Source organism: Pleurodeles waltl, chromosome 1_2 (assembly GCF_031143425.1).
Source record: "Pleurodeles waltl isolate 20211129_DDA chromosome 1_2, aPleWal1.hap1.20221129, whole genome shotgun sequence".
Classification (NCBI taxonomy): Eukaryota; Metazoa; Chordata; class Amphibia; order Caudata; family Salamandridae; genus Pleurodeles; species Pleurodeles waltl.
Window position 1 is genome coordinate 673,359,008 of NC_090437.1, and position 15,424 is coordinate 673,374,431.

General features: G+C 48.4%; 1 protein-coding gene across 4 annotated transcripts in view; it reads right to left on the minus strand.

Moving 5' to 3' along the window:
- SLC10A7 (solute carrier family 10 member 7) overlaps nt 1–15,035 on the minus strand; it is a 661,109-nt gene extending 646,074 nt beyond the window's left edge. For 2 of the 4 annotated variants that reach the window (XM_069242617.1, XM_069242618.1), the window contains exon 1: nt 14,781–15,035. In XM_069242617.1, the coding sequence (XP_069098718.1) occupies nt 14,781–14,880 (100 nt within the window). In that variant the 5' untranslated portion in view covers nt 14,881–15,035. The remainder of the gene's footprint in view (nt 1–14,780) is intronic. The other 2 variants (XM_069242619.1, XM_069242620.1) reach the window with 1 other exon arrangement.
- Between the last annotated feature and the right edge of the window lie 389 nt (nt 15,036–15,424).

A 15,424-nucleotide genomic window follows, 5' to 3' on the forward strand; every position in this document is an offset into this window, starting at 1 on the left:
GCAATGAACTAGACTGGTGATACTCAGTGCTATGGAGAAAAATCAAACACTGACCAAACTTCCCCTGAAAAGTCAGCATTTCATCAGAATGACAGTCCTCTTTTTCTACATATTTTAACCAGACCGCCACCATTCCCTCCAACATCTTCCACCCGTCCCTATTCCACGTCCACGAACGTTGGCCAGACTAGACTTGTTTGAAACCTTCCTTTCACATTTAACACCTATTGATCTCTCATCGCATTTTCAACCTTGCTACCCAAGTCAAGATCCAACACAGTACCCCTTGCAACAACAAGCCTTAAAAGGTCATGGGCCCAATTCGCAAACTAATGCTCAGAAATCCACACATATTCCTGTGCACCGGTGCAGAATTACAAGCTTTTGGAATTCATAAACATTTGTAGTAGTATTCGTCATTTGCAGTTTTCCAGGTTTGCTACTCGGAACATAATATCACATTTGCTAATTTCCCCAAGGTGGAGTTGTACACACCATACAAAACCTCACTGGGGAAAGGAAGCAAGGTGTGCACATTTGTATTGTTTTATTTTCTTCATAGAGATGATCCCTATGCCAGCTCCCCAACAGGTCTCCTGTACAGCTCTGTGTGCCACCGTGCCTTCTTCTTGCTCTGTGCCTGCTTTAACCCAATCCCTGCTCACTTCTGCTCGCTCTGCTCTCTCTAACTTTTGCCTCATTGCTTTCTGCTTTGACTCCGCTTTCTGCTTCCCGCCAGTTTTCTGCTTTTCTGCATTCTGTTCTCTCTACTTTTTGCACTGCTGTCTGCTTTCTGTCCGTTTCCTGCTTTTCCTCACTCCGCTCTCTCTACTCTCTCCATTCCTACCCTTGATGCCCTGCTTCCCTCCCTTTTCCTACTCCTGCCACCCAGTGCTCCACCTTAGGGCTTACTTAATGGAGGCTGCAGTGTGAGACCCATTGAGCAGCTCTCTGTGCCAGCTCCCCAGCAACAGGTCTCCTGTCCAGCTCCCCATGCCGCTCGGCCTTCCTGCTGCTACATGTCTGCTAGAACCGCTTATCTGCTCACTTCTGCTGCTTCTCCTTGCTCTGCTCCCTCTCTACCTTTTGCCTTGCTGCTTTCTGCCTGCTTTCTGTCCATTTTCTGCTTATCCTCACTTCTCTCTCTCTACTCTCTCCATTCCTTAACTCGCTTCCTGCCCTTTCCCTCCTCCGGCCACTCAGCATCCTTCCCTCCCCCCAGGACCTACTTAATGGAGGCCGCAGTGAGGCTGCGCAGAGGGCGTTCTGAAGGTACGCTGTAAGGATATGCCTCCTCGGCATGGTCACCCCCTAACATTTTGCCTTTGCTGATGCTAAGTTATGATTTGAAAGTGTGCTGGGACCCTGCTAACCAGGCCCCAGCACCAGTTCTTTCCCTAAACTGTACCTTTGTCTCCACAATTGGCACAACCCTGGCACTCAGGTAAGTCCCTTGCAACTGGTACCCCTGGTACCAAGGGCCCTGATGCCAGGGAAGGTCTCTAAGGGCTGCAGCATGTCTTATGCCACCCTAGGGACCCATCACTCGGCACATGCACACTGCCTCACAGCTTGTGTGTGCTGGTGGGGAGAAAATGACTAAGTCGACATGGCACTCCCCTCAGAGTGCCATGCCAACCTCACACTGCCTGTGGCATATGCAAGTCACCCCTCTAGCAGGCCTTACAGCCCTAAGGCAGGGTGCACTATACCACAGGTGAGGGCATATGTGCATGAGCACTATGCCCCTACAGTGTCTAAGCCAAACCTTAGACATTGTAAGTGCAGGGTAGCCATAAGAGTATATGGTCTGGGAGTTTGTCAAACACGAACTCCACAGTTCCATAATGGCTACACTGAAAACTGGGAAGTTTGGTATCAAACTTCTCAGCACAATAAGTGCACACTGATGCCAGTGTGCAATTTATTGTAACATACACCCAGAGGGCATCTTAGAGATGCCGCCTGAATACCTACCCGACTTCTAGTGTAGGCTGACCAGTTTCTGCCAGCCTGCCACACACCAGCCATGTTGCTGGCCACATGGGGAAGAGTGCCTTTGTCACTCTGTGGCCAGGAACAAAGCCTGTACTGGGTGGAGGTGCTTCTCACCTCCCCCTGCGGGAACTGTAACACCTGGCGGTGAGCCTCAAAGGCTCACCCCTTTTGTTACAGCGCCCCAGGGCATCCCAGCTAGTGGAGATGCCCGCCCCTCTGGCCACTGCCCCCACTTCTGGTGGCAAGGCTGGAGGAGATAATGAGAAAAACAAGGAGAAGTCACCTACCAGTCAGGACAGCCCCATAGGTGCCCTGAGCGGAGGTGACCACTGCCTTGAGAAATCCTCCATCTTGAATTTGGAGGATTCCCCCAATAGGATTAGGGATGTGCCCCCCTCCCCACAAGGAGGAGGCACAAAGAGGGTGTAGCCACACTCAAGGACAGTAGCCATTGGCTTCTCCCCTCCCAGACCTAAAAACACCCCTAAATTCAGTATTTAGAGGCACCCCAGAACCCAGGAAATCAGGTTCCTGCAACCTGAAGAAAGAAGAAGGACTGCTGACCTACAAGCCTGCAGAGAAGGAGGAAGACGACAACTGCTTTGGCCCCAGCCCTACCGGCCTGTCTCCAACTTCAAAAACCTGCTTCAGCGACCTCTGAAGCCACAGAGGACTGCCCTGGACTACAGGACCAAGAAACCCCCGTGAACAGTGGCCCTGTTCAAAACCAGCTACTTCTTTGCAACAAAGAAGCAACTTCCAAAGACTTCACGTTTCCCGCCGGAAGCGTGAGACTCTACACTCTGCACCTGACGTCCCCGGCTCGACCTGCAGAAAACCAACACCTCAGACAGGACTCCCCGGTGACTGCGAGCCCTTGAGTAACCACAGACGACCTCAGAGGCTCCCCCTGACCGTGACTGCTATAACAAGGGACCCGATGCCTGGAACCAACACTGCACCTGCAGCCCCCAGGACCTGAAGGAACCGAACTTCGACGCAGGAGTGACCCCCCAGGTGACCCTCTGCCTTGCCCAGGTGGTGGCTGTCCCTAGAAGCCCTCCCTGAGCATGCACCGCTAGAGTGAACCCTGGGCCCCACCATTGAAACCTATACAAAACCAGACGCCTGCTTTGCACACTGCACCCAGCCGCCCCTGTGCCGGTGATGGTGTGTTTTGTGTGCCTACTTCTGTCCCCGCCCAGTGCTCTACAAAACCCCCCTGGTCTGGCCCCCTCCTCCCCAGAGGACGCAGGTACTTACCTGCTGGCAGACTGGAACCGGAGCACCCGTATTCTCCATAGGCGCCCATGTGTTTTGGGCACCTCTTTGACCTCTGCACCTGACCGGCCCTGAGCTGCTGATGTGGCAACTTTGGGGTTGCCTTGAACCCCCAACGGTGGGCTGCCTATGCCCCAGGACTGAGACTTGTAGGTGTTTTACTTACCTCCTAAATCTAACCTTTACGTACCTCCCCCAGGAGCTGTTGATTTTTACACTGTGTCCACTTTGAAAATAGCTTATTGCCATTTTTACAAAGACTGTACATGATATTGTTTTCATTCAAAGTTCCTAAAGTATCTAAGTGAAGTACCTTACATTTAAAGTATTAACTGTAAATCTTGAACCTGTGGTTTCAATATAAAAACCTATTGGCCTGGAGTAAGTCTTTGAGTGTGTGTTCCTCATTTATTGCCTGTGTGTGTACAACAAATGCTTAACACTACCCTCTGATAAGTCTACTGCTCGACCACACTACCACAAAATAGAGCATTGGAATTATCTACTTTTGCCACTATCTTACCTCTAAGGGGAACCCTTGGACTCTGTGCACACTATTTCTTACTTTGAAATAGTATATACAGAGCCAACTTCCTACACACGCCAAAGGCAAGCCTGTCTGTGCCCATCCGTGCCTGGACTGTGCCCAGCGCCAGTAACCCTGGCCCTCACCTACCCACTGCTACACTGCCGCGGAGCTCCGGGCCCTGGATGCCGCAACAGCAACTGCTGCACCTCCACCCCCCAAGCCACCAAAGGACCTTTCACCTGCCGTCTCTGCTGCCTCTCCTGCAACACAGCACCACCAGTCCGCACAGGATCCTGCACCACACACACCTGGAAAACCATGAACCACCCGGAGCCACTCCAGTGTATATTGCTCAACGCCCAATCCCCTCTGTAAGCATGCCACGGAAATCTGGGATTCCATCACCTCCCTTTACCTGAAGTAGCTTTCATCACCGAAACCTGGCTCAACCCATCCTCGAACCCCAACATAGCCACCACCACACCAGACTGCTACAAGAGGATACACCGGGACTGCACCAACAAACAGGGTTGAGGTATCACATCTTCAAGGAAACCATCCGATGCATCGCCAAGGACAACCCCTCTCTGCTAATGGAACACCTCAACTTCCAGCTACAAACCAATGCCACAACTACTATTAGAGACACCCTCGTATACAGACCCTAGGGAACCCGGCCCACCTTCTGAGACGCAATCCCTAACTTCATCGCCCCTCTGGCTATCAACTCCAACAGCTACATCCTACTCTGCGACTTCAATTTCCACAATGATAACCCCAACAACACCAACTCCACCGCTCTTCTTGAAAACATGAGCAACAACAGCCTCGCTCAACTGGTCACAGAACCAACACACTTTAATGACACTTGTGTTTTGATAATTGAATCCACGTTGCACTTAGCCTAGCAGCACACCGTCACATTAGTGACCACCAGATTCATTTAGCCTATTGCTTTATTTTAGCATTAGCCACCACCACGTTAAAAGCTGCAAGTATTTTTGCATGCTCATGTTATACAATGTGCTCATGTTTTTATTCTGCATGTTTGCGTGTTCTTTCTCACCAAGGGCTTAGGCTGATAAGAATGTACTAGAATTATGTTTATGGTACTGCAACAGCAAAAATGTGGTGTACATGATCACATGCCCCTGTGACAAGAAATACATTGGGATGACGACAAGAAGAGTGGGCACACGCATCTGTGAGCATAGGAGCACCATCCGTTGCAAAAGAGATGCCACAAGACTCACAGAGCACTATATCTCCAGTAATCACCATCCTGATCACATACAGTGGGTGGTACTGGACCAACTAAAATCCACAACAACCAATGCCAAACACAAGCTCCTACTATATGAACAGAGATGGATATGGAGGCTGCGAACAGATACTTTAGGATTGAATGACAACATCCAATGGGCAGCCTTGGGCTGATTAGCAGATACCAACATGGTGTCTTTCTTCTATGGGAGACCCTGTATAAACCCCTCTAAGAACATAAATTGTATCAGATAACTTCACTGATGACCCCTCATTCCATGGGCCCTAAAATGCCCCACTGTGGGATTCACTACTTATCACCCTTGTTGTCGTGACCTTGTGTAGTAATCCTACCTACCAGAGTAGTTTCCCTGACCCCTGATAGCAAAGCAATTGTCGCTCGTCCCTTCTTACACCTTCTCTGCTCCCTCTTCTCCTTTATCCTACGTCTATACCTTTGCTGGGTTCCCCCCTTCTCTTTCTCGAAACCCCCCCCCCCCATCGCACCTAATTCTTTTCCTTTTCCTTTTTTTCCCCCCTCTCTAACACCCCCCCTTTTTTCTTTTATCTATTAAGCCCCCCCTGCATCCTCTTCTTTGCTTACTCCTCCCCTCCACTTCGTTTCCCCCCCTTCCTCTTTTTTTTTCTCTCTGCCCCTCTTCCCCCCCCCTCTTTGTTCATTACCAGTGTTTCTCTTTCCCTTCCCCATTTCCCTCTTTTATTCTGTTCTTATCCCTGCCTTGTCAGTTTCTCTCCGCTTGCTCGTCCTGCCTCCTCCCTTCTATCCTTTTTTCCCTTCTTACCTTTCCCCTTTTCCCTCTGCCCCCTTTCTTTTTCACCCCCACCCCCCTCTTTGCTGATTTCTAGTGTCTTTCTTGCCCTTCTCCCTCCGTGGGTCCGTTCTTGTCTTTTTTTTCCCTCCTTGCTTTCCATTATTGCTTTCACTTGCTTTTTCGCTCCCCCTTCCTCACACCCCCGCCGCCCCCCCACCCCTCCTTTAGCACTTTGACCTGGTCGCCCCTCTCGGACGACCCGGCTTTTTCCACGGGACTCACATTCCCAGAGTCCCATGGGTTTGAGCAACGCGCCGCGCTACTCGCGACGCGTCATCGCAGGACGCTCCCCTGTGCGCGCCAGCCGCGTCACGGAGGAAGCACCCTGCCTAACCACATCATCACTAGACGCGACCGACCCCGCGGGACTCCGTTCCCCAGAGGTTCCGCGGGGCTTCGCGCTTCACCAGGGCCAATCAGGGCCCCTTAGGCTCCCGACCCAGCGCAGCCCCCGAGAGGGCGCGGCCGGTTTCTTGGGCGTGGCAATATAACCTCCTATGAGCCGGGACTCTCCATACCATGACGCCCGGCACACCTGATTTTATTTTTTATTGGGCTCCACCCCCAGCTTCCGTAGCTTCATACGGATACGGATTGGCTGCTCTTCATATAGACCTGTCCAGCCTTCCAGTCAGTACCAGAGCGGCCTGGCTCCGGCATGTAGGTACCCCCCATGGTATTCCCTTTGGAGTGGTAAGTGTGGGCCTCCCTGGCCCCTTGGATATCTCTCTCTCTCTCTCTCTCTCTCTCTCTCCTTTTCTCTCTTTTTCTCTGTTACCAGGTATCCCCTCCTCTGGTAGCCTTTAGTTTCTCTTTGGCCTGGCTTTTACCTTTTTGGTACCTCTTTCTCCTCTTCTCCCTCTCTCTTCACCTGTTTTAATTTTTAATTTTTTGTCTTCCTTTTCTCAAGCTTTTCTTTCACCACTTCGCCCCCTTGGTCTCCTCCTTTCCTTAGCGCGCTGTGCGCCCTCATTCGATTTCCGTCTCTTTTTCTCCCCCGTGCTAAACCCCTTAATCTCCTCAGAGTGTGACTACAAGGGAAACCCCCCCCCCCCCCCCCCCGGCACTAGCCAGACAAGAGGCAAATCGCCCCCAACTCCGGGGTAAGTCACAATTGCATGCGTGTGTGAGTGCCTTTTACATTTCTCACCTATTGCTGTGTCGTGTGCAGTGGTTTGCCACTCTTTTCACTCTGAATATAATTTTTCACTCTGAATAAATTGTGGTTTATTTATCATCTATCATAGGCCTACCCCACCATGAACTACCTGTTCAGGTAGGCCATACATTATTCACTTTGAGCACCCCACTTACTACGTGTGCTCCGACCCTGACGAATGCCCCTGACCTACCAGCACTCAGTGAGGGCAAAAACATGTTGGTCTTATGTATTTCTTTTTAGACTCCACGAGACATTATTCTCTAACGAGCCTCTCCCCCTTGTTCTTAGTCTTACCAGCATGCACCACCATTAAAACTAGCACTAGCTACTGGTGACATGCTTGGTAATTTTATTATTCACCCCTTCTGGATCACTGTAACTATCCAGTCAGTTTAATTTCAGCACTCCCTCTGGTTCTTTTAACCAAGAGGTTGAGTCCGCCCAAGTAGTATCATCTTACTTGGGTGGGGCTAGGTGGTCAAATGATGAAGCAAGACACTATTATGTGTGTGAGACCATCTAGTCCGTAAAGGAAATTCCCCCCTCCTCTTGTAGGACAACACAGCACCCCCTTGCTTGGACATTTTCCAACCATGATTTTCCCGCTTCAGGATTTAAAGCAACCTAACTAATACCGGGCACTGAATGAAGACTAATCTAGTCCTACCCTCAGTTCCTACTACCCCACACCTTTAGTGATTATATAGATTTCTCTTGGGAGGCGGTGTGGGTTAGTTACACTCCCAGCGCTCTCCTTTTGTGTTCTTATGGTACAGCAGGGAACGGTTTTGTTTTGAGAGAGGGCACCTTGGGATCTTGGTCAATTCCAGACATGTTCTTTTCAAAACTGACCAGAAGTAGCCAGCATTTTTTGAATAATAAACTTATGGAGTGGGATGAGGTTTCTAGAATTTTCTTGTTTTTCTAATGTATGTAAGAGGCAGAGACCACGATGGACTGGGGAGTGACTTAGATCTCAGACATGCTCAGGACGCTGAGGTGTGTCATCCTTCCTGTGGGGATAATTGATATCTCTCTCTCTACGATCGATTCTGGGATCTGGCAGTCTGATGCTGATAAGGAGGGAGATTACGCAGATTTGCCCGTGCCTCATGGGGATGCATTTTTTTATTCGTGTTATCTGCTTTGCATTGTGACATATATACATACACACATCACTTGTACGTTTTTATTTCATTGCTGTGACCATTTTAAAAACGTGTGCTTTCAGCATGCTAATCTGCTCTACGAACCTTACAGAGTGATTTAATAAATGTCTTCTTTAGACTAAGAAGCGCATTCCAGAGTTTGTCAGTGCATGAGTGTTTCATCTTGGTCATTAGTGAAGCAAAACACACACAAAGCCAGAAACACATTTGACCCCCATGTTTACTGCCAGCAACAAAGTCAAATTCAGCCATGTCACAGAGCTCATCTTATCTAACACCGCCGTACTAAACCCACCATCTCGGTCGATCAACACATGGTCGGTCAACAGGTGCCACAACCCATCCCACTGTAGCTGGGGCTAGGTAACAAAGACACATTGGTTCAAGGCCCTCAGCACCTCCCAACCTGAAGCCTCATAAGACCTCAAACAGGCCGTCCAGAACTTTTCCCCCTGGATCACTGAATGCGTTGACAGTCGCCCCACCAAAGCCAGCCAGAACCAACAAAACCTCAAGACAAGCCAGCTGGTACACTCCACAGCTCAGAACCACAAAGTGCAGCTGCTACCAACTCTAGAAACAATGGCGATCCACCAGAAACCCCAAAGAGAGTCACACACAAAGCAACCCTTAGCGAAAACCACTGTCAAATTAAGGAAGCCAAGAGAGCAGTCATCACATCCTGCATCAATACAACCACCAACTGCATGAAGGAATTGTTCAAAATAGTCAAGGGATACTCCAACCCAACAGCCACAGTGGACAACATCCACCCTTCACAAGAACTCTGCAACACCCTCTGGGACTTCTTTCACAGCAAAACTGACACCATATAGAACACATTCGACCCCCAACCCACAGGCCTCTAACCCCAGCAGCCTTGACCAACCAGCACACATTAGTCAAATTACCACAACCTGGACACCGTTCACCGATCAATCCACAGCAGCCATTGTGTCATTCATCCACTCCAGAACACCATCCAACCCATGGTCCAACCACTACTTCAAGCTCAGAAGCAACCACATTAGCACTGAACTCACCTGCCTCCTCAACACCTCCAGCACCACGGCAGTCTTCTCAGACAAATGGAAACACACAGAAATCAGACTCCTCCTAAAGAAACCATCCATTGCCCCCAGAGAACTAAAATATTATCGACCGATCTTGCTGCCCACCTACCCCGCCGAAGTACTTGAGAAGGCCATCAATCAACAGCTCACTGAATACTTGGAGCAAAACCACCTACTTGACATCTCCCGATCAGGATTCAGAGCCGACCACAGCACTGAGACTGCACTCATTGCAGCCACGAATTACATCAGAACACTCCTCGATCAGAAGGAGACCTTCCGCCATGATCCTCCTCTACCTCTCAGCAACATTTGGCACTGTATCCCACCACACCCTTATCAGCATACTTCACAGCATCGAAAACAAGCAAACACCCTCAAAGAGATTGTTTCCTTCCTTACAGGACGCACCCAGAGCACCAGGCTGCCTCCCTTCATCTCTGAACCCAAGGACATCATTTACCATGTACTCCAAGGATCATCCCTCAGCCCCACACTGTTCAACATCTATATTCAGATTCCAGTGGCAACATCATATCCTATGCAGACGATACACAGCTCATCCTCTCGCTCACCGAAAACCCACCAACCACCAGGACTAACTACTGCGACTCCATGACCAACGTAGCCAAGTGGATGAAAACAAACTACTTCAAACTCAACTCCAACAAAACAGAAGTTGTCATCTTCGGTAGAAACTCATCCATCTGGGACTACAGCTGGTGGTCCTCCACACTCGGACCCACCCATACACCTACAGACCACACACACACACAACCTCGGTATCATCCTTGACAGCAAACTGACCATGAAGCAACAAATCAACGCAGTCGCATCCTTCTGCTTCCACACACTTCACATGCTGCGCAAGATCTTCAGATGGATCCCATTCAACACCAGAAAAAACGTCACCCAGGTCCTTGTCACCATCCGCCTTGACTACTGCAATGCACTCTGCTCCGGAATCCACACCAAACTCCTCAAAAGACTCTAGACCATGCATAATGTGTCAGCCTGACTCATCCTGGACCTCCCCAAATGTGCCCACAGCACGCACCCCACCTCAGAGACCTCCTCTGGCTCCCAATCTAGAAGAGATGTCAGTTCAAGATCCCTACAAGGCCCTACATGACTAAGGACCAGCCTACATTAACCAAAGGCTGAACTTCTGTCAACTTGCCAGACACCTACGCTCCTCCTTGCTAACCTTTGCATGGAGCCCCCCTCCCGAATCCGTTGCAAACGAAGGGGTGGCCGCTCCTTTTCTTACATCGCCACTATGGTCTGGAATGGCCTGCCCCTCCTCACAGCACCCTCCCTAACAGATTTCATGAAGAAACTCAAGACCTGACTGAAGGAAACCTTGCACCCTAGCATCCATATACCCCCAGAGAGTGCTAGCTCTGCGCTCTACAAATGACTGATTAATCACCTTTCCGTACTCCTCCATGATAGTTCGTAGTGTTCTGTTACCCTTACCAGCCTGGACTGACGATTTCTATAGTCAGTGCCACAGAAAATCTCTAGTTTCTAGGTGGAAAGGATTTTGTGAATGCCCACAATCTCTCAAGTATGTATGTGTTTACAAACTTGGAACGCATATTATGCCTTACTCTGCCCACTCCCAACCACTTACTACTGCGTAATTGTATGCAAGGATAGCATACAATTTGCACTATTAAAACCAGTTATGCCTGTCAAACATCCCTTTTGTGTATCCCTTTTGTGTATAATAGGAGCTATTTTTGCTCACAAATATAACTTTAAAGGAGGTGCTATTTGTTGATGTTGCAAGCTGAACCCATACACTTATATCAGCCATTTACACTCAACAACGCCATTGTTCAAATGTGGGCCTTAACGGTACATTAATATGATCAACAACCACAGAACTAAAGACCAACTTGAAAGGGTTTTCTGGAAAATTAAAATAAGTAATCTAACGTCCTCAGTTGCTAAAATGCGATTTTACCATTAAGGAAACGCATATGATCTAAAGAATCAAGGTAGCTCTCCCCATAGTTAAACTACTAATGGTAATGCAAAAAATGCAGATACATGAAAGGCTTTCTATTCTCTTTGGGATGACCGGTGAAGAATAGTGCAGAACATCACTAACAAAGTTTACTCGGTCGAGAAAAGTCCTTTGAATTTAACTTGAGGAGCTACTATGCTAGAATACAATTTCCCAGTCATGTTTTTTCAGCATACAGCAACAAAAAAATATAAGACTTCATTTCAAATCATATTCTTGAGAAGACAAAGGTAAACTATGTTTTGAGAATGGCTCAAACAACTAGAATGTACCATTTACATGTAAGAGACAAAGATGTAAACATCAGTAACATGTAAAAATTAGAAAAGAGCAAAACATGGCAAATGTTATTTTACTAGCCTTTTAAAAGAGAACTAATTTACTCCTGGCAAACAAACTCCAGTGTACGCCTTTTGAGGAACAGAAATGTATTACAGTCCAAAGTCATCAATTAGAGGGCGCAGTGGCACATGAGAAGGCCAAGTACCACTGTCCCCTCATTTGTGCCACCACCGGGATAAGGATGGCAAGGCAGCTGTTTCTGGGGAACTACCAGGAATGGCAATTACAGGTTCACAGTTGTTTGCTATAATTATAGAAGTGCATATATGAGAACTATCATTCCGTTTTTTCTTCTTAAGTCCTGAAGGAATTCTATGCCCACAGCCAATATCTGGGTGCTTCCCATTCAGACACGTATAGCTGCCAATGAATGTCTGCATTACGTTGTGATCGGTGTGGGGTTGGGTTAATTCGTAGTTACGTATAAATGACTGGGGTAGCGTTGCAAATCCACCTCTGCAGTGCCCACAACGTGAACTTCATAAGCTTTCATTCAGACCACGACGTACTGTTACTATGTATGAGGCCTGTCAAGACCTCACTGAGTTAGTTCTCTCAAAGAATTGTCTAAGATATATAAAAAAACAAAACATATGTGTTCAGCTGCTGGTTCAAGACACATTAACATCATGGTATGAGCCTATCCCTGCTTAGTGCTTACGTTTTGTCTAGAACGAAGGGCCAGATGTATCAAGCAGTTTTGCCCATTCTGTGTCTATGGGAAAATGTGCTTGTACATATGGCCCTAAGTTCCTTGCCAACAGGTGAAGTGAGTTTAAGGGGCCTCTGCCTGGCAGTTAGTTGACGCGTTTCCCTTTATGTATTAGTAATTCGCTTATCCCAATAATTTGGCACATCAGAAAAAGCAGTTGGCTCAAGGGTCAAGAGGTAAAGGAGCACTGGCTACTATGGCAGGTGAAGAGTGTAGAGAAAACGTGCAATTTTACTCTTGGCTCCCACCAGGAATGTGAGTGCGCGTGCATAACTATTGCAGCTTGTTGAATGGATCCCAGTCCTCATTATATGAAACCTCACACATACCTCGCGCAAAGAAAACGTGTCCTACTTAGTTGTGGTTACATATCATATTAACCCTTGACAGAATCGCAAGTCAACCAATTCATAAGGCGAACCTCCTGATATATGCAATACCTATCCAGACTGGGAGGCTAGTGTGTGAAAAGGTGCCACAATGTATCACCACCAGATAGTTACCCGTCTGAATTACACACAAAAACAATTAAGTCTGCAATGCTCCATTTCCAGTGTCTTCACTTTAAGGAACGTCATAGGTTGTTTTTTTTTAAATAAAATATTTTTTTAAAAAAACTTTAATGGGCATTTCTAACGTGCAGCTTTTGTGATCCTTGTTAAACTAGCACATTTCGTATGTGTGCTAACAGAGCAGGCCATATTATTTGTGGTCTTGTATTCAAACCGTGTTCAAGGATGTTTTTATGGTACAATCATCCCAGAATGAAGCTAGGTCTTGGAGCAGAGGTCATTAGATAAACGTCACCATTGATAGTTTTGATTGTGATTGTGTTACATTTTAAAAAAAAAAAAACAGATGTAAGAATAGCGGGGCATTAGTTTGCTCGCCCTCGAAGATAATGTGTTAATGGCCCAAATATGGCGCTACAGGACCTGCAGGTCCCTATACAATAAACGATACAGAGCTGCCGAGAGGCCACGTGTCACGTTCAGCACCTTGAGCCAGAAACAAATTTTTAGCCAAAAGAGCCATTTAAAGGAAATAGAGGAGCGGGAGAATTCACTATCCCAGAGTACCTGTTGGCTTCTGACAAATGCAGGTACTCACGCATTATGTGCCGTTGCTGGGAAGTAGTGTTACTCTCAGTGCTTAATTTGTCCTTGCTGTTTCCGGTGCTGAGCACCGGCACTTATGTGTGAGGGCCGGGGCTTATTATTATGCCTCAGGCGTTTGCTGCTAGCAAAAGAGACATATGTGAAAGACGGAAAAAGGAAAAATCTAAAAGCGTCATAAAGGGAGAAAGTTGCAGGATGAGCTGAAGGGGCATGGGTGGCCGTAAATGGATTGAAGAGGCCCTAGATGGCTTCAGGATTACGCTGCCTCAGTATTTAGTGCTTGCAGATTTAATTACGGCAGCCTCGTGTTTAAGAGAAGGCTTTGAGCACCAGCACCTCCTAATTTACAAATTAAGCACTGGTTACTCTCCAAGTCAAATCAAATAAGTGTAGGTACTCAGTTTCTGACCATGTAAAACAAATGCCCAACAGAGATTTGAATCTTTACCTTTTCAGCTTGAGCTTTACTTACAACATTGAAACTGAAACAGGAGGTCCAAATAGCAACTGTTATAAAAACAGTGATATGCAGGATACGGGCCAGCCACTCAGCGACTATGCATCCTGCCGCACTTAGATAACAGGCTCACGATTTTATGCCAAGGTATGTGGGCTAACATTATGCATTATTCTTCATTGCTCCCACTCACTTTACACCTTAGCCGCTATCTGTTAACTATGTAAAATCTTGCATAAATATTAATACTTTTAATAATTTTCCCGTGCCCCCATCCTAAAATACACAAGTTTATATCACCTGCAAGACAGATATTCCCCCCTCGTTTGGGTAACAAAGTATGGGCGCTACATAATTTCACAAACCATGGGTAGCGTTTAAAAATACTGCTACTGAAATTTGAAAAATTAAGAGCTGTTTGCATCGAGGTAGCCACGAGCAGCACCAGATGGTGCCAGGCCTGGGCACGAACATCAGCAGCAGAGGCTACTCGTCCTGTGCTGACTCTGGTGTCCGCCACCACCCGGGGCGGAAGTGAGAGCAGCGTGGGTCAAGTGGAGTGCAACGTGTCACACCAGCCAGGCAGGGTGGCGGGCTGTCAGCGCAGGCACGCCAACCCCTTCAACTCTGCCCATGGGCACCCGGACTTGGCATTGCAATTAGGTAAAGAAGGGAGACGCTAAAGAGCTTTATCGTGAGGAGAGGTGGGCATGTGTATGTGGCGGGGGTGGCACCTAGCAGGCGGGCGAGGCTGTTAGTGAATGTCCTTGCTAGAGTGCGGTGATGCCCGGGCTTAAGTGGCACTCACCCCCTTTCTCTCCAATAGCCGGTTGCAGCTTGGCGGCTCCGATCACCAATACGATGCCGAGGATGAACCACTCCTTGCGGGCGCGTTCCAGCAGGCCCATGTTGGCCGTGAACAGAGACGGACTGTCCCGAGAGTCACAAACGGAAGGGGGCGGCGGCAGTGCCTAACGCGGCGCTCATCTCAGCTGAGCGGCCGGGGATCCGGGAACAGAGACCAGCTTCCAGCGGCCGCCGCCATCGTTTACCGCATACCACTGATGAGCGACGCATCAGAATCCAACAGAATGAAAAGGGGAGCGGCTCGGCACCACCTACAGAGAGGCACCCACGGTTCGACAGCAGGTCCTCTCTCGGCAGCCGCCGTGTCCCCGCTACCCAAGTCTCGCCCCCCGAGGTCATAAGAGACGGTTATGTCCTTGTTGAGCCGTGCTCTCCTCACTATCTCTTCAACTTGAATGGGGTACGGCGTGTGTCGCCGTATTTATCGGCGCCGCTCTTTGGTGGAGTAGGGCAGCTCTCTGCGCATGGTATACGCCCCTTCGTGTGTGACGTGTACCTTCCACAATGCTGCCCCGTCCTGCTTCATTCACAGGTATAGAGAGGCTGGCAGGGAGGGCGCTGCGCCCAACACCAAGAACTGCGCCC